General features: G+C 37.5%; 3 protein-coding genes and 6 non-coding genes across 10 annotated transcripts; 8 read left to right on the plus strand and 1 right to left on the minus strand.

The window, feature by feature from the left end:
* Positions 1-604: 604 nt before the first annotated feature.
* LOC129440790 (uncharacterized) lies at positions 605-8,172 on the plus strand. Of its 2 annotated transcripts, none has more exons than XM_073859955.1 (14): positions 605-764; positions 884-1,520; positions 2,518-4,649; positions 5,174-5,215; positions 5,681-5,727; positions 5,907-5,961; positions 6,149-6,198; positions 6,365-6,413; positions 6,600-6,623; positions 6,868-6,918; positions 7,091-7,139; positions 7,319-7,361; positions 7,525-7,563; positions 7,742-8,172. In XM_073859955.1, exons 2-3 carry the CDS (start codon positions 924-926, stop codon positions 2,674-2,676), a joined length of 756 nt encoding a protein of 251 aa, XP_073716056.1. In that variant the 5' UTR covers positions 605-764; positions 884-923; the 3' UTR covers positions 2,677-4,649; positions 5,174-5,215; positions 5,681-5,727; positions 5,907-5,961; positions 6,149-6,198; positions 6,365-6,413; positions 6,600-6,623; positions 6,868-6,918; positions 7,091-7,139; positions 7,319-7,361; positions 7,525-7,563; positions 7,742-8,172. The 2 variants fall into 2 exon arrangements, with proteins under 2 accessions (XP_073716056.1, XP_073716057.1); XM_073859956.1 differs by having other exon boundaries at positions 628-768.
* LOC129418139 (small nucleolar RNA SNORD29) lies at positions 6,237-6,301 on the plus strand. Its single transcript, XR_008636000.1, has one exon. It is a non-coding gene; the product is annotated as a small nucleolar RNA SNORD29 (small nucleolar RNA).
* LOC129418143 (small nucleolar RNA SNORD30) lies at positions 6,458-6,528 on the plus strand. The gene has a single exon (XR_008636003.1). It is a non-coding gene; the product is annotated as a small nucleolar RNA SNORD30 (small nucleolar RNA).
* On the plus strand, positions 6,667-6,793 carry LOC129418169 (small nucleolar RNA SNORD22). The gene has a single exon (XR_008636013.1). It is a non-coding gene; the product is annotated as a small nucleolar RNA SNORD22 (small nucleolar RNA).
* On the plus strand, positions 7,180-7,250 carry LOC129418150 (small nucleolar RNA SNORD31). The gene has a single exon (XR_008636005.1). It is a non-coding gene; the product is annotated as a small nucleolar RNA SNORD31 (small nucleolar RNA).
* On the plus strand, positions 7,392-7,465 carry LOC129418162 (small nucleolar RNA SNORD31). The gene has a single exon (XR_008636010.1). It is a non-coding gene; the product is annotated as a small nucleolar RNA SNORD31 (small nucleolar RNA).
* Positions 7,599-7,676, plus strand: LOC129418164 (small nucleolar RNA SNORD31). The gene has a single exon (XR_008636012.2). It is a non-coding gene; the product is annotated as a small nucleolar RNA SNORD31 (small nucleolar RNA).
* Positions 8,173-9,720: 1,548 nt separating the features above from the next.
* arl2 (ADP-ribosylation factor-like 2) lies at positions 9,721-12,307 on the minus strand. Its single transcript, XM_055200347.2, has 5 exons — positions 12,094-12,307; positions 11,854-11,964; positions 10,447-10,609; positions 10,263-10,343; positions 9,721-10,146 (listed from the first exon to the last, which is right to left on the minus strand). Exons 1-5 carry the CDS (start codon positions 12,156-12,158, stop codon positions 10,012-10,014), a joined length of 555 nt encoding a protein of 184 aa, XP_055056322.1. The 5' UTR covers positions 12,159-12,307; the 3' UTR covers positions 9,721-10,011.
* Positions 12,308-13,962: 1,655 nt separating this feature from the next.
* On the plus strand, positions 13,963-18,117 carry batf2 (basic leucine zipper ATF-like transcription factor 2). Its single transcript, XM_055200360.2, has 3 exons — positions 13,963-15,434; positions 15,524-15,631; positions 17,254-18,117. The coding sequence occupies exons 1-3, from the start codon at positions 15,357-15,359 to the stop codon at positions 17,590-17,592; spliced, it is 525 nt and encodes a 174-aa protein (XP_055056335.1). The 5' UTR covers positions 13,963-15,356; the 3' UTR covers positions 17,593-18,117.
* The last annotated feature ends 27 nt before the right edge of the window (positions 18,118-18,144 follow it).

The following is an 18,144-nucleotide window of genomic DNA, read 5'->3' on the forward strand; positions in this document are numbered from 1 at the left end:
CAGCCTCTTTTGCAATGGCCTTTTGTGTCTTGCCCTCCTTGTGCAAAGTGTCAATGGTCGTCTTTTGGACAACTGTCAAGTCAGCAATCTTCCCCATGATTGTGTAGCCTACAGAACTAGACTGAGAGACCATTTAGATGCCTTTACAGGTGTTTTGAGTTAATTCGCTGATTAGAGAGTGGCACCAGATGTCTTCAAAATTAAACCTTTTCACAATATTCTAATTTTCTGAGATACTGAATTTGGGATTTTCTTTAGTTGTCAGTTATAGTTATCAAAATGAAAAGAAATAAACATTTGATATATATCAGTCTGTGTGTAATAAATGAATATAATATACAAGTTTTACTTTTTGAATGGAATTAGTGAAATAAATCTACTTTTTCATGATATTCTAATTATATGACCAGCACCTGTATGTCTTTGTTCCGTATGACGAATCTGTGAGGGATTTTAACTCATCCTTGGCACCAGTTGAAGTTCCAGCACGGCCAACTGGAGTCAAAGTCAAAAAAAGGCTGTGGTTCATCTTATCTGAATCATAAAGCAGAGTGTAGTCTGTCAGCTTACTAGACATACTGTCCCTAAAAAGGAACTTACTGATACGCTGTACACACACAGATTGAACTTTGAACAGTGTGGCTATGATGACGTGACTGATAAACACACATTTCTGAGGCACAGAAGGGAGAGATAAACCTCAAGCCATGTAGATTTTCATTTCAGCTGTACTTTGAGGAATCCAGCTGTTGTTATCTGTCTGGGTATGTAAGGAAAGTCTTTAAAACCTCAGTGACTGGTATATATATTTATAATCCTATGTTTCCACAGACGACAAGCGTCACATGCTAAAGTCACTTGTTTCATTTTCCTTCCTCTTTAGATTATAAAAAACTGGATTAACTTCTCAAGTTCACAAGACCATGACTATCGGCAGAAGCTCCAAGAAAAACAAGGCCCCTCGTTCTCCTCCTTTTCTGGACAAGGCTAATGGATTCTACGGTCGTCTGGATGAGATAGGTGGAGATGATGTACAGGTCGAGGGTATGATCGCTGAAGACCAAATGGGAACCTCGAACGGAGGAGAGAACCAGACAGGGCCGGACAACACATCGGGCTGGATGGAAGAGGAGGACCATGCGATTGACTTTAACCAGGGAATGATGGATGACGATGGCACCACCTTACTGAAGAGAAAGCCAAGCAGACTAAGTCGCCGCTGGAGCAGAAAAAGTTCAAGGAAGCCTAAATCTTCCCCAGGAAAAGAGGCACAAAAGCAAAGTGCTGAGAGTGAAAACAAAGAGATGCCACCAGCAGCCCAAAGTCTGGAGGCAACAAACAGCGGAGAACCAGAAATGGTCCACTTTTTTATCAAAGAGCATGCGGATGATCAGATACTGATTTCAAGAAAGAACGAACGGGAAAAGGAGCAGGAAGATGCAAGAAAAAATACGGAAGGGAAATTGAATGGAGATTCAACAGAGATTGTAAAGAGGAACACTCTCAACAATTATTGCAAGGTGAGATTTAGCTGGATGACTTTGTGTTTGCGTCAGTTTCTTTTCATTAGATTAACACACAAATGTAAAACTACAGCTGAAACCGCTTTTAAAAGTTTGGCTTAACCCGCTCAGATGTTAAGTGATATACTTGTCATTGATTTTATTGTTGACTGACAAGAACACAGTGTCCAAACAAGTTTCATACACAAGTTGTATACGGTATCGAAAGTTTAACCATATTATTTGACTCCTTTCATAATGAGCTAAATAGAGTTAAATATTACTTAAATTGCAAATATTTAAAGTGCCCTTGTACAGAGAGGGCAAAAGTTATTCTGTAACCATCTTTGGTTCCAAAATAGAACATACTGTGAAAAGTCATGTGGGGTAAAGTTCCTCTTCACAATGTGCAGAAATAAGCAGTCCATTAGTGCCACCAGATAAGACTCATGTAATCTGTTTACTTGTGCTGCAATAAACCATGTCAATCCACTTTTTTCTAAGCACTGTCAGAAAAATAATCCTAACCTGTCATTATTTAAAGGTCCTAATATGTACCATTTAGGTTCAGATGTATATATTTGGAATCAGTGTGCACCTCTGATGTACAAATATGCACTATTTGGTACCAATATATACCTCTAGGGTACTCAAAGATGAACTCTTTAGGTGCAAAGATGTACATTTTTAAAAAGTACCGCCCCAGTGACAGGTAGGGACCATTTTCGGACAATGTACCTAAACGGTAATTGGCCTCCTGTCTTCTAATTATGTAATATCACGTTTTCTTTTTAATAAAGTCAGAGGAAAAGCAAGTGATGCAAGAACAACACTTTTTTAATCTAGATTTAGTTGACCTTGGTCTGAGAGTTTCCCTGATGAGGAATTTCAGCAACCAAGGGACACTGTTGCTTGCACATTCCTTCTGTCAGATTTGATCAATGACTGAACCGAACACTCCCGTGTTCACAATGTTCTGTAATCTTGTTAATTTAGTTTTTTATGTTTTCTGTAGGCTGTTGACAGAGCTTTCCGTCGAGGATGGGAGACTTTCATTACCAATCTGTATAGTGTGACCCTGACACCGATCTCATCAACTTCATCTTCATCAACATCATCTTCATCAGTCAAATCCAAACTGGACAGGAATCGTGCTTTAGCAGAGTTTAGATAAAAGCAGACTTATTGTAATTTAAAATCTAGCAGTATATTTGTTTAATTTAAATGCACTCTGATATTTAATATGCCTTTATCTTTGTGTAGAACTGATCAGCACTTAATTTGTTTTAGATTGATCACGTAACCAGACAAAGGGGGTCAATATGTTTCATCAGTTTATTAAGTTATTGCAGTAAGTATAGGGGCATGTTGCTGATCTTTGTTCCCTCAGGGGAAAACATGAGGCCTGTGCCCTTGATAATCCCATATGGAAAGATTGTTTAAGTCCGGATTGGATTATTTTTTGAGCTGTGAACATTATTGTGGCGTTTCTGTACTGTGGCCTTGAACTTGTATTTTTTCCAAATACGATGTAAGGGTAAACTTTAACAAAACAATTCTGGGAGCTCAAAGAGCTTTAAAGAAATAATTTCAAGAGATACAACATCATTGGCAGTGAAGTATGTAATAAAACTGAGCCATGAAATGAAGTAAAGATGTTAGACTGTGTTCTGTAGACTTATTTCACTCTGCAATCTTCTAATTCACCAGTGTGATGTTAGAAAACTGTGGCTATGTATGTTTTAAAGGTGTTTGTGTTTTTGTTGTAATGTCCTGTTTTAAATGCTTTGTCACATCAAGGCAATACTTATAATTAAAAAAAAGAAAAATAATACTGTCATCTTAACTATACTGTTATCTTAAAACTTTACATTTTATAGGCATCGCATCAGCTCTTCAAAAATACCACTGGACATGTTCTTCCTGCCTATCTTCAAAATGAAAAATAAGAATACTGTATACATACAATTGTAAAAGTGCAGTTATAAAAATGTTATAATTTTTTTAATATTTTTTGTAGTATATTACATTGTTGTCAAACGAGCTCATTACTGTGCATGTTTACCTTAAGGAGTGATGTCGCTGGAATAAAAAAAAAGGTTATTTTTAATTTCTATTCCAATTTGTATAAAAGTGTCTTAACTTTAAGTAGACTGAGTGTACAGTAAGTTAGGGAAGTAATCTTAAAATGACTATTAATACTAACTTTACTAATTTATTACACTAGAAATGGAAGGTAACGCTGGGCACATTCCTTTGTGCAATAAAATGTGAGGGGTCTTAACAGAAAGAGTATGAAATAGGAGTATGCTATATGTTTTTTTTTAATATGGCCTGTGTACTGGTACCTCCTTATTGCAGATATGATGCCATCTAGTGGCAACATTTTAAGATTTAAAGGGGACATTTCACAAGACTTTTTTAAGATGTCAAATAAATATTTTGTATCCCCAGAGAATGTATGTGAAGTTTTAGCTCAAAATATTACAGATTAAGGGGCGGTATTATCCCCTTCTGACATCACAAAGGGAGCCAAATTTCAATTACCTATTTTTTTAAAATGCTTGTAGAGAATAGTTTACCAAAACTAAGTTATTTGGTCGTTCTTATTTACATTTTCTAGGTTGATAGAAGCACTGTGGACTCAACTATAGCACTTAAACATGGAAAAAGTCAGATTTTCATGTCTCCTTTAAAATGAAGGCCGTTTCTCAATCGGAAGCCTGCAACCTCCGGAGGTCGCACATGCAGGCTCCATACGTCATCAAACCTGGAGCATTACATTCTCAAGTCATAAGCATATTAAAACAATTTACGATGAACTAAGAATAATTGACAACTTTGTAGTTGTTAATATTCTGAAATAAGTCAATCTTTATGACGTTTGCAGCCGACATATGCGACCTCTGAAGTCTTGAGAAACTGCCAATATAAAGTTAAACAAAGTCATTATTCAATAAATAAAGTTTTCAAAATTACAAAGTTTTTTATTTCATAAGGCTCATAATATTTTTCTGCGGAATGAAACCTTGTGCGATTCGTTGAATCTTATTGGTTGTTGCAAAGTGGGCGTATATTTCACATTGTGACATGTATAAAACGCGCCGCCGCCGTTTCTTCGTCCATTTTGAAGCAGCATTTGTCTAGGTGAGGCTTTTCTGGTTTTGTTGTATCCAACGTAGTTTCCATGCGTTTTATAATTCTTGTTTAGCTACAGTTAAATTTTTAGTAACACATAGCCAGCATCTGATTGGTTTTCATTTAAGATTTACATTTTGTAGATGTTACTTTCCTTGTACGGCCCCTCCATCTGTACATTCGACCGGTTGCGATCAAGACGATCACTTAAATCTTAATCCATCCTTGATAGTTTGTCAATATTTTTGGTATATCATGGCTTTATTTTAATGATAATTAGTTAATCGTCCTTAAAATCAGTATATTTTAAGCATAGCAATCGTAATTTCTGATTTTTTCTATGTATGCCGAGATCTCTCAATGATGATAATTTCACAGACCTGTACTGAAACACTGTGATTGCACATTTATTTATCTGATGAGAGATTGCCGGTTTTTACTTAATTCATGAAAGTAAAAAGTAGCGAGTTGCACGTGTTCTGGAAGCGTCACGTGGAAGTGTTTGACCTAACTGAGATATTTCTCTTTTACAGCCATGCGGTCAACGATGAGCTTGCAGTTTATGCGGTGGAAAGGTCAGTATTTGTGTTCGGTCTAATCATTTTATACTACTATAACTCACTTTATGTGTGAGATCTAGGCAGCATTTTACCATTGCATAATCTTGGTTAAACAGGCCATTTTATGCCCTCGGCTATCACGCAAGAAATCCCAAATGCTGCACATCCATAATCGTAATTTTGATTGTGGTTTTGAATTCAGCCAAGAGTAATTTTAACTTGGACACTAATGCATAAGGAGCTTTTCATAAAATCAAGTGTTACTATCACAATATCGAGTAATTTAAGTGCATTGGTTTAGGCTTCATCCAGTGCTACTGTGATGACTTAAAGAATTCTCTCTTCCTGATTTGCGTTGAAGACGCTTTTCTTAACTGAGTAGCATTGGACACCCCCTCACCTTAACAAGGGAATTGGTGGAGAATTTCAATGTTTGTGAACAGGGCCTGTTGTTAAAATGCACTTCTGTATGTTTTGCAGGTTCGATTGGGCCTAGTGCACTGATGCTAAAGCTTTTAAACATAATGGTAAGTTTTGTTAAAATGTGTTTCATATTTTGAATATTAGAATGATGATTACAACGACAAGCATATGTCTGAGTTTCAGTGATGTTTGCATTTTTTAAATCTGACTTTGTAAGAAACTGGACTGCACTTTAGTCATTTCCCTTTTGTAGTATTAATGTTTTATTTAATTTTTTTTAAAGGGTTTCTACACATGATCCTGGGGTGTGAAGTGTGCTTAGTGCATGAATTATGATGGTAAGTGTTTTTTTTTTTTTGTTAAAGTCTTAGTCTAACAATTTGTTTGAGATGATTAAGTATTTCTTTTTGAATTGGACGACACTTGTCTCATGGCATTCTAGTCACCAAAGTATGATCAGACAAGAGAAAACTTGTTTTCCTTTGTGACCGTTGAGCGAGTCCTTAAGTTTGATTTCTGTTTCAGGTTGTGCCTGCACACAGAGACCATTAACGGATGGGCTACTCGTGTCAAAGGTATGTTTAGTTCTCTTCTGACTAGTTTTGTGATGTAGTCTCTGTGATGAAGATACTTAGCTCACTTTGACCCTATGTGAAACGACACGAACAACTGAGAGATTGATAGGTTTTGTCTTAGAATTCTTGTTTTGTGACTCTACGTAACCTTGGTGCCTCTTTTCAGGATTGGCCATCTGTGATTGGTCATGTGTTGAGTCCTCAAGCACTTTCAGGTGAGATGGTGGCTATTTTAGATTAAATATTTAATCCTCCTGTAACTAATGATGATTTCACTTTTGGAATCTCGTTCGTCTGAAATCCTGTTGATAAATCTTATTTCTGATGTTACAGTACTAGCTTTGTCAATGTGCTTGAGAAATTGTGCTCCGAATAACTTGGACTTTTCTTTTTTCTTCAAGGTATTGTACCTGACATCTGCACAGGTGAGTTTAGACATCTGCTATATAAAATGCTTTGCAGCTGGTCCTTTAATGATGCAACTTGCACATGTCTTACGCCCTGTGTCGGCACCAGAACCTGAAAAGGTGAACCCACTGGTGTTACCTGGGCAAGAAGGGGATGACTTGTTGGGGTTACCAACAGTCTGAAAAGGACTAGCTTTAGGAATAGGCTACTTTTTTTACTTAATCCACAATTCCCTTAAATATTTCTGCCTGCTCTCTCTAGTCCTGCAGAGGATAACAGCGTTTCCCAGGAATGGCTGCGCCTTTTGACTTGGTAAGATTTGTTGTTTTCTCCCTAATTCTGTTTTATTAGCACTTACTAGTAGGTGGTTACATGCTAACTGCCCCAGTCTGCATTTTGGCTGACTAATTGGTAGCCCCCTGACCTCCAATAGTTAGTTTATCACTTCGTTTTATTTAAAATAAACAAGTTTTCATTTCTAAAGGTGATTCCAGGCCTCGCTTATGTTGCAGTGCTGCATGCTAGTTTCTAAGGTATGTAGACAATGTTGCATGTATTCAACACAAATTTGCACAGACATGATGATTTGTGATTACCGCCCCAGTCTGATTTTTAGCTGACTGATTGGTTTCCTCTGACCTCCCCTAGTCGTTAATGGTTCACTTAAAACATTTTAAATTCTGTACTTTTAAACCCTTTTTTACTCCCTCAGGTGACCATGCCTTGCGACTTGCTGTCTAGGATTGTAATTTGAGGTATGTATTTCCAAGTATGATGCAGTTTGGTATGGATGTGATGAGTTAGGATTACCGCCCCAGTCTGAGAAATCATGATTGATTGGTATTCTCTCTGATCCATATCTCATGACTGTACTGCACGTTTCTTTGTGCACTAATTTTGGTTTTTTGCCTCATCCAGATTTGCACCTGCTGTCGTCTGATTCTAAAGTTTGACCAGGTTTGTACCGTCAGTTTCTAATTCTTACTATTTTACTTGATAAATGATGATTTTAAAATTGTACCGCCCCAGTCTGATGTTTCATGACTGATTGGTACCACCTCTGATATAAGTGTTTATCTAAAAGTACTTGATTTGCTGTATGTTGTTGTACTAATTACTTGTTACTTTTTGGCAGAAATTGAACTCTGGCTATGGTCCTGAAGTTACTGAAGATTCTGGAGTTGGTGTATGGAGTTTGCAATTGTGGATTTTGCTGTACCTTTACACCTCTTGATGAATTCAAATGTTTTAATTAGACCTCATTCCTACTGGCCTAGTTGAAAATAAATTTAGTCTGACCCATTATTTTCTCAAATATATTCTAGAGAGTTTGGAAGTATTTTACTTTGATAAGAGATTATCTTTTTACAAGTCCATTTGTGAAATTTTGCCATTTAGATTAAATGCTAAACTATGTGCTAACATAGGACAATGTTGGGGTCCCTTACATGAGAAATTTCTTAATACTTTATACATTTTTGGTAACAATTTCTGTCTTAAAGTTGAGATGTTGTCTGTGTAATGTGGTGTTTTGTGTTGAACAAAATAAATGGCTTCTTTCCTATCCCTTTGTGTTGTCTTTTGAAATATGTCTTGTATTATATTGGTGACCTAGAACAATGGCTTCCATTTGGGGTCTGTAAGTGTTTAACCCTCAACGGTGAGTGTTCCCCTAATAACATTTGGGTCTTTAGTGAACTGGGTTGTATATCTAGTACAAAATGGTCCCAATTTCAGTGTGATAAAGCATGATTTTACATTTTGAAGTTCACAAAGTCACTTTAATCGCTTAAGCTCTGCAACATGTGAAACATTAAAGGCGGAGTCCACGATGTTTGAAAAACGCTTTGGAAAAGGAGGCGGTCCGACTACCAAAACACACTTATAGCCGATCAGCAGTAAGGAGCGTGGCTACTAACCGACATACTTGCTGGGTTGCGTATGTGCGGGCCGGGTCTATCAACAGAAGGTCCAGATTCTATTGGGGTAGGGGCGTGTTTGTTTAGGTGATTTTAAATATCAACATTGGCTTTCAAACATCATGGACTCTGCCTTTAAGTTTACATTTTGAAAGTCCATACATTGACTGAGCCTACACAAGGATAGAGGAGGGTTAAATCTTATCCCAGGATCTTGGGCCACAGGCAGGGTACATTCTGTATAGGTTGTTAGTTTATTCTGTAATTAGTGACTCCGATTTACCTCATCTGCATATTCTTAGACTGAGAATTGGAGTACCAGACGGACACCCAAGCTATCATGGATAACATGCAAAAGGCTCCCTGGCTAAGCCAGGCACAAATCATTGTAGCCACCATAAAGAAACAAGCATGAAAAACCATTTAACATTAATTTTTAATTTGTGTTATTACATTATCTTGAGTCTAATGGTGACCCAATACACTTTTGTCAAAACATGTTTATGATAATGTTATCATGTTATTATTTTCTTTTATGGTGCTACTTAGCTGTATTTTTTAAGTTATGAAGGTTTAAATCAAAACAAACCAACTGCAGTTGAATTGGCTATATGCCCAGCTGCACCACCTCCCGAACTTCAGCCGGTTCCCCATTCCCTGTTTGCCATTATTGGACAAACTGATCAATCCAGGTGTGTCTGATTATTGTTGTTGTGACTACTGATGTCAGGCACACCTGGATTAATCAACCTGTCCAACAATGGCAGACAGGAAACAAGGAACCGGCTGAAGTTCAGGAAGCAGTGCAGCTGGGCATAAAGCCCATTGGTATTAATTGGAATGCACAACCAAAAAACGAGATTTCCGAAAAATTAAAAAAACTGAGTTATCTCGTTTTGCAACGAAACTCTTCATATATGGACAGTGAAGAGTGACCGAAGACTTTTTCGCGCAAGGGTTTTGTAATGAAAGAGTCAAATTTATGAAATACCAATGAAATGACTAAAGTGATATTTATGAAAATAAGGCATTTCAACTTCTGATCAATAACCTTTTCATTGCCATTAAAGTAAAACTACTGAACCTATTCATTAGAGCCTGATAAAAAAAGCTAATTTGTCAGACACAATTAAAGGGTTTTGCCTCTCAAGTTTTAAACTGTAGGATCCAACGCAACTTCTTTGCAACGTTGCAGTGATGTTAACATTTTTCAGGTTTAATAAAACAATGAACCAAACACTACATATATTAGTTACATGGAAAATTAACTTCATTTTTTAAAGCAAGCGTATTGTAATTTTGTGTGTATATTTTCTTGGGGCTCAGCACTTCACACGCAGCCAAAAACTTAACAGAAAGCAGCTTTGTTGGTGGACTCAACCCTGTTGGTTGTATAGCTAGTAGGTCTCTGAAAAATATTTGCATAAAGCAAGTTCAGCAGGAACCTTCTGTACTGTCCGTTATTTGTGTTGAAATGCTCAGTCCGTCAGTCAGCTGTAAAGATCCGAGCTGCTATATCATCAAGTAGCCAATCCACACCTGTCAGCAGGTTCTCACCAGTCACAGCACTGCATCCCACTATACACCAGTGATGGGTCTTGATGTCATCAAGGGATAAAACCTGTATAAAACAACCAATCAAAATATGACCACCAAATTTACTGATTATTCACAGTTGTGGCATGTATGCAGGAATTATGCGTTTGTTAACCAGAAGGAATGAAAAAAGAAAATGACCTCTCGTATGGCATCTTTTGACAAAGCACCAGGCAGGTCCTGTTTGTTGGCAAACACTAGCAGAGTGGCTCCTGCTAATCGCTGTTAAAAAGAACCAAAATACACTCAATGATAATGTGAATCTACAACTTTATCATATTAAGAGGTAAAATAACAAACATATGCATTAAAAAGATAATCTTACTTCTTCTAGTAACAAAACATCCAACTCTCTTCTGCAGTCCTCCATTCTCAACCTGTCGGCACTGTCCACTACCCACACCAGTCCATCTGTGCTTTCGAAATAATTCCTCCAGTACGATCGCAATGATTTCTGACCTCCCACATCCCAGATATTCAGATTAAACCTACGACAAACAATATAAGAACAACAACTAACTAACTTTTCATTACATCAAGACTAATGCACCATTATGTGAAATTTACACATCATAAAGGGATAGTTCACCCAAAAATGAAAATTCTGTCATTATTTACTCACTCTCATGTTGTTACAAACCTGTATAAATGTTTTTGTTCTGATGAACAAAAGAGAAGATATCTTGAGAAATGTTTGTAACCAAATCGACCATGAGTCCCATTCACTTCTACAGTAGAAAAATAGAATGCTATGGAAGTGAATGGGACTCATGAATGGCTTGGACACAAAATTCCCCAAAACATCTTCCTTCGTGTTCATCAGAACCATAGACTGTAAAAAAGATGGATGACGCAAAGTCGCTTCCTTCCATTGTAATGAACTAAATGTAAAATGTAAGACGATGGACGCTGACATGTTAAGCAAAACATCAGTTTGGAGCCAGGGAATGTGCAGAAGGAATCGTCCGTGGAGCCCGGGGCGGAGCTGCGGTATCAAACTTCCACCCAAATGCTTGCGCACCCATTCAACCACGCCCCTTGAACGTCTCATTTGACTGGTGTGCTAAAATAAGGCAAGTTAAATACAACTCATTTTGTCTGTGTAAAAATAACACAGAAATCGAAAATGAATAGTTGGTTATATCTTCAATCTTCCCTCGAAGCCCTGTCTCAGGGAAGCTGTCAATCACAAATGTCAATCATAATGACACGCCCCATTTCTATAGCATCAAATTATTTGATAAAATGAAACTTATCACAAAAATGATAAATTGATCATATATCAGCATGAAAACAACTACCTTAAAGAATCAAAACCATCTTTCGGAAATTTTTGTTGGAAGTGTAATTTTTTTATGTTGACCCGGGTCCCGTTCGTTTGCATGGAGAGGGCGGGGTTTATGACTAGTACTGCATCCAGCCACCACGGGCGATCAAAGAGCCAACAGCTTCACTTTGATGTATGAGGCACACCCAAATTTTCAATTATTTTTCAACTATCCCTTTAAGGCAGCATTACTTTGTCCACATTCTGGCAAAACTGGGACAAAGCATATCGTCTTTGCTTCATTAACAAAATAAATAATACACAAATAAAGGAACAGAGTTATTCCTAAACATGCCCATTAAGAATTAAGGTGCCTTTAATAAGACACATTTAAGTAATAAAGACAGGCAGCTCTTCACTTCTTGTTGAAGCTTGAGCACAAAGAAGAAACAGCTTATCGTTTACCCCCTATGCTCAAGTGTCTTTATGTTAAATCCCAACGTTGGAGAAATAGTGCTGACATCTTCGCCATTGAACTTCTTCAGGATGGTTGTTTTCCCAGCATTGTCAAGCCCTCTGAAGAGAAATGTTAAGGATCCACAGTGTGATCATCAACACAAAAGACGTTACTCCTTTAAAGAGAACATAATACGTACAAACGAAGTATGAATACATTCATCAACATGCTTGGTCATGAAAAGATACAGCATCAGTAGTCGCATTTCGCGCTCCTTGTGCTTCATCTTCTTTAAAATCGTAAGTAAACCCATCGTGAATGTTAGCTTCTAAAATACGTAAGTTGTTTACACTCGAAATCATATATTATCTATTAAACAATACGAAATACTTCTAAATAAATGCGTACTTGCGTCCTACATGCGTTACTACAAAGCCATTCTAAAAACAAGGAAGAGTAATTTGTCGTGACGCAACATACTTACATATGATTGGTTAGAAATTCCACACGTGGAACGTTAGACTAATATGATTGGTTAATGCGCTTGTCGTTTTAATGTTCTTTTAGTCTATTGGCTAAGGAACACCGCTGCATGGGCGTGTTCTCGTCTTGGATTGGCGAGAAAGGTGACTGTGAAAAGGTGGGAAACTGTTTTATTTTTTTAAGCCACACGCACTTACATTTGTTGTTTCTATGGCAGCGCCATCTTGTGTGCATTTACAACAAGACAACGTGAGCAGAAGGCGCCGTACAAGGTAAATCAATAGACAAAATGATATTTGATCCCATACGACAGCTTAACTAAATCAAATCATAAAACACAAAAATATATTAAACAGTATCAACAAATTGGAATGCTATCTGTTTTAAAGAGAATATAATTTGGCTTAATACTTGAAAACAGTGAAAGACCCTAAATGTAGAGTCTCTGCCCTACTGCATACCAGCATAAGCTGGTGAGCTCGTTTTAGCTGGTCTCCCAGTTTGGTTTTAGCTGGTATTGCTTATGTAGCAAGCTGGTCTAGCTGTGTTTGTTCACTTTTTAAGTTAGCTTAATTTGCCAGACTGGGAGGACCATCTTGAACCAGTTACCAGTTTATGCTGGTGTTAGCCGGATTTTTCAGTAGGGTGTACAGACACACAGACAGTCAGTCAGTCAGTCAGTCAGTCAGTCAGTCAGACAGACCTATCTATCAAAAGAACACATAAAGTGAGGTTGAAACATGACAGAAATTTGTAACAACATGCACAGATTTCCCCAATTCACAAACAAAACGACAAACTACCATAGGCTACATACTAGCCCTACTGAAAATATTAGCATAGACCAGCATAAACTGGTAAGCTGTTTTTAGCAGGTCTCCCAGTTTGATTTTAAGTCGTTTTGTTGGTGTAGCAAGCTGTTCTAGCTGTGTTTTGGTCACTTTTTAAGATGTCTAGCTGGAATTAGCTGGTCAGGCTGAAAGACTAGCTGACCCACCAACTTTTCCAGGTTGGGAGGATCAGCTTAAACCATCTACTGCCACCTAAAACCAGCTACCAACTTATGCTGGTCTTAGCTGGATTTTTCAGTAGGGAGGAGAATCCTACACAAGTAAACCTGGTTGTGATGTTTGTCAAGTCCTGCCATCCCTACTGAAAAATCCAGCTAAGACCAGCTTAAGCTGGTGAGCTTGGTTTTAGCTGGTTTCGCTGGTGTAGCAAGCTGGTCTAGCTGTGTTTTGGTCACTTTTTAAGCTGGTCTAGCTGGACTTAGCAGGTCATGCTGGAAGACCAGCTGATCCACCAGCTTGACCAGCTTTGCCAGGCTTGGAGGACCAGCTTAGATCAGCTACTGACACCTTAAACCAGCTAAAACCAGCTACAAGCTTATGCTGGTCTTTGCTGGATTTTTCAGTAGGGATGGCAAAGAGACAAACAGTGGAACAGGACCATGACCAGAAAATATCCAATAAAGCCTATTTAGTGGCGGTTTCCCGGACAGGGATTAGACTAGTCCGAACATATCTTTAAATACATCAGTACTCTTTGTTTTGCCTCAAAATGCACACCAGTAATGTTTGTAGTAAGGCATGTTTGTTAAAACTAGTCATATTTCCTTATTAAACTAATCCCTGTCTGGGAAACCACCCGCAAATATTGTAAAAATATCACAATATCATGTTTTTTTTTGAGTTTCTTATTAGTACTCATAATTTACTGTTTTAATTCTATATGTTTTTAAATAAGTGTATTTTATGTGTTTTGCTTTGGGAATTTAAAGACTCACTTATCCATGTTAATAAAGTCTTCTCATCTGAATCGTTAATGTAAAGCTTTTATATTTGTGTGAAGTGCTCTTTAATGATCGTCACTAATAATGTTTTTATCAGTGAATCTCACCTTTTATCATATGCTTCCAGTCAGTTTAATGTTACACACCATTTCATGTGGCTTTTCACATTACATAATGGACAATAAACAAAAGCAACCATAAAACCATTATTACAGAAATCCTCTGTAATGAATTGCACTAATTGTAGGAAAGCCCCTTATTTAACCATGACTGTAAATGTCTCTTCTCAGGTTTTTGTTAACATACATAAACTTGCAACCTTTGTGTTTGTAATCATGTTTATTTCATTTAAACGGTTTAGACTATTTCGCCAGTAAGCCTTCAAGGGGCAAGCAGAACATTTTTGAAGATTTTTTTTAAATAAATGTAATGTGCCACCATATCAATGGGCACAACCAGCTGATATGGGGAAGAAAAGCAGGCAATGATTATCATCAATAACAATCTTGAGATTAACAGCATATAGTACACAAAGCGTTGTTCAGATTTTGGAAATGAACTATTAAACAACTTCGCAATCAAAAGAGCTGCTATGTGCAGAACTTCAGAATGGAAATGATGGCCAGTATACTTCAGCAAAACCCTTTTGATATGTAAGCATCGTGTCAGCACTACATTAAAAATAAAACACAGAAAATCACTATCAATGCATCTCACAGTTCCCGTCCAGTACTTAAACAGAGGTCCTTCCTTTATTTTTTGTTAACGTACAAGTTTAAATGGCAAATGAAACAGGCCAACAGCACTTTATCTGTATATCGCTGTTCTTGATGACTGGAATTCCCAGTAACATTTTCGGGAACGTCTCTGTGTACTGTAGCGCAGGAAGCGAACAATCCAAATACGGGCAACACCCTCCCTGTGCTATGACCTTCCTCCTAACCGGGCCATTTAAAATAATCCGAAACCGAAAACACATGAATCCTTATTGCGTCACCTCATGAAAAGAGCTATTGGCTCATTCTACCGCCTACTGCATTCATTAGCCTACACACAGGGACACAGAAAGGTTTAAAATCATGACCAGGCACTTCATTCGTCTGGAGTCTAGACGATTGTTCAAACAGCTGCTTTAGGATTCATTTGAACGCGATTTGAAGATGGTATTTTCTCAAAGCGCACATGCAAGCTTCTGACTTATTTTAGTGTTGATGAAAGCGCGTCCGTTAGTCAGAGATGCCAGCTGTCATCATGGACAACTTTGACCGAAGTAGCCCTTTCTCTCAAAGTGATTCGCAGAGTCCTCAAGACTGGGTAGGATTAATATTATTCAAAATAGATGCCTTTTCATTAAACGACATTACATGCATTATTTATTGTGCTTATGTTAATTCGGATTTAAGGGCACGGGACAATCAACTGAGCCCAGGTATCAGCGCAGAGAGAAGAACAGAGATGCAGCTCGCAAGAGTCGCAAAAAACAAACAGAAAAGGCAGACGTGCTGCACGAGGTCAGTATCATACTGTCAAACTTGAATTGTATCTCAATTTGTGAATGTCTTGATCGTATATATTCACATATAATTAAATCTTTACTTTATTTCTAAGTTATATATTCTTTACATTCAAGACACTAACACAGTATTTTATCCAAAGCAGCTATTTGATTAGTATGTGCATTCCCTGGGAATTAAAGGGGACATTTCACAAAACCTTTTAAAGGTGCAGTGTGTAATTTTTAAAAGAATCTCTTGACAGAAATGCTAAATAATATACAAAACTATATTATCAGGGGTGTATAAAGACCTTTTTATAATGAACCGTTAAGTTTTTATTACCTTAGAATGAGACGTTTTTATCTACATACACAGAGGGTCCCCTTACGTGGAAGTCGCCATTTTGTACCGTCATGTTTCTACAGAAGCCCTTAACGGACAAAAAAAGTTGTCTCCGTTGATAACATGTTTTTCGGTGGCGGCTAGGTTAGCTTCTCTATGCGTTTCGAAAGCGAGGGGTGAGCAGTGGACTGAGTCGTTGGTTGCAATTCCCCACCTTACCACTAGATGACGCTATAATTTACACACTGCACCTTTAAGATGTCAAATAAATCTTTGGTGTCCTCAGCGTATATTTCAAGTTCTAGCTCAAAATATGTGCCATTTTTGGATGGTGCAATTGAGCTTATCTCTGCACAGTGCCGGTTGGATAGTGCAGATTAAGGGGCCATATTATCCCCTTCTGACATCACAAAGGGAGCCAAATTTCAATGACCTATTTTTTCACATGATTCCAGAGAATTGGGTTGTATTTATTTACATGTTCTAGGTTGATAGAAGCACGGTGGACCCAATTATAGCACTTAAACATGGAAAAAGTCATGATATGCCCCATTTAAACCCACGAACATGGTATTTGTAGCTCCTTGCTCTGGTATTTGAGCTGCAGTGAGCTCATGATAAAAATGTGTCATTATTGCATTTGTTAGCTGTGAAGCTTTGTCCTTATAATCAGTATGAGTGATGGTGTATCATCCTGCAGGAGGGTTGATGTCAGTTTGTGGCATAGCTTAAAATTATTCTGTGGTGTGTGAGAAATGGTACTGGTCTGTATACTGTGGAGAATATTTTTGGTGTGTTTGTTAATGATTTCTTGGTAGTCCGTAGGAGGTTATGTGAAAGTGAAGGCATTAGTATTGCACAACCCTCCTGTGATGACAGAGATTTCTGGGAAACCCATGAATGGGACAGATCACAGCCAGACGTTTAGAGCTAACTGTTTTTTTTTGGGGTTTCATAAAAGCTTTGTAGCAGGTTTGTTTAACTTGGTGATAGTTTAAATAAGGATAGTATACATTAACAGTACCTTTTCGGTTTCAATATATTTTAACATAAATCAATAAAGTTATATTATGAATGAACACACAATCATCACAATACACAGTCACTTTCATTTTCACTTTCTCTTTTGTTGTACAAACATCGGAGTTTCCCCTTTTCATTCAACTGACAAAGCACATCTTATACCTCTCAGCTATTCTTTAACTACTTTTTATGTTAGTGTTCTTTGTTTTATTTCATTATTTACTTTTTAAAATTTCATTTAAGTAATAAAGCAACCTTTTTTTTCCACATAGGAACTCCAAAGTCTAGAACGGTCCAATGCTGCATATTTGAAAGAAATTGCTGAACTGAAGAAGGAGCTTCAAATCTACACGACTGCCTTGGAACAGCACGAACCTCACTGCATTAAACTGTGCCCATCTGTACCCATGACTGTTCAAGGAGGTCCATCCACAGCTACTCCCCCTTCCTCAGATTTCACTTTTGTCCCAGACCCTACTCCTTTGCCAGAACTTGCATTTTTGCCAGGCTTGCCACACAATTCAGTGGAGTTTTCTCTAACAGAACTTCTTGACAACACTGACTGGCATCCATGGGACTCTGTGAATGGTGATGGCTTGCAGCAGTTTTAAAACGCACAACAAACCTTGTATATACAATCAGTTGCATTGTTATTTGGTGACATAGTTTACACACTACAACCCTAGCTAAAAGTTCACTTACATTCTGTGTTGGAAATGGTTGGGTTGGCTCGTTTATTCACTGGGGGGACTCTAGTTGGGTACATAGGCTTGTTTGTATTTTTTAAGCAAAGATGTGTAAAACCACACTCTGTTATGTAAAATTTGCACAAATCGATTTGATGCTATTATGTTGATAATCTTGATAGTCCCCCCTTTGAAATTCACTCCATGGACCCCCCCATTTCCAGTTCTGCTGATCACTGGTGCTAAAGTCATTTCCCTTAAAAGTGTGAATATGTTGCTAGTTTTTTAATTTATTTAAGCTATATTTTTACAAATGAATATATTTAATGTACATGTCACTATGTTTTGTTTATACATCAAAAGACCATGGCTTATCTTGGCCCAAGTTGTTCTTTATATATTTGATATGAATTTTATGAATGATCATATGAATAAATTTAATTGCTTTTATGTGTTGGAATATCACTATGAGTCTTT

This window comes from Misgurnus anguillicaudatus, chromosome 21 (assembly GCF_027580225.2).
Source record: "Misgurnus anguillicaudatus chromosome 21, ASM2758022v2, whole genome shotgun sequence".
NCBI classification, from domain to species: Eukaryota; Metazoa; Chordata; class Actinopteri; order Cypriniformes; family Cobitidae; genus Misgurnus; species Misgurnus anguillicaudatus.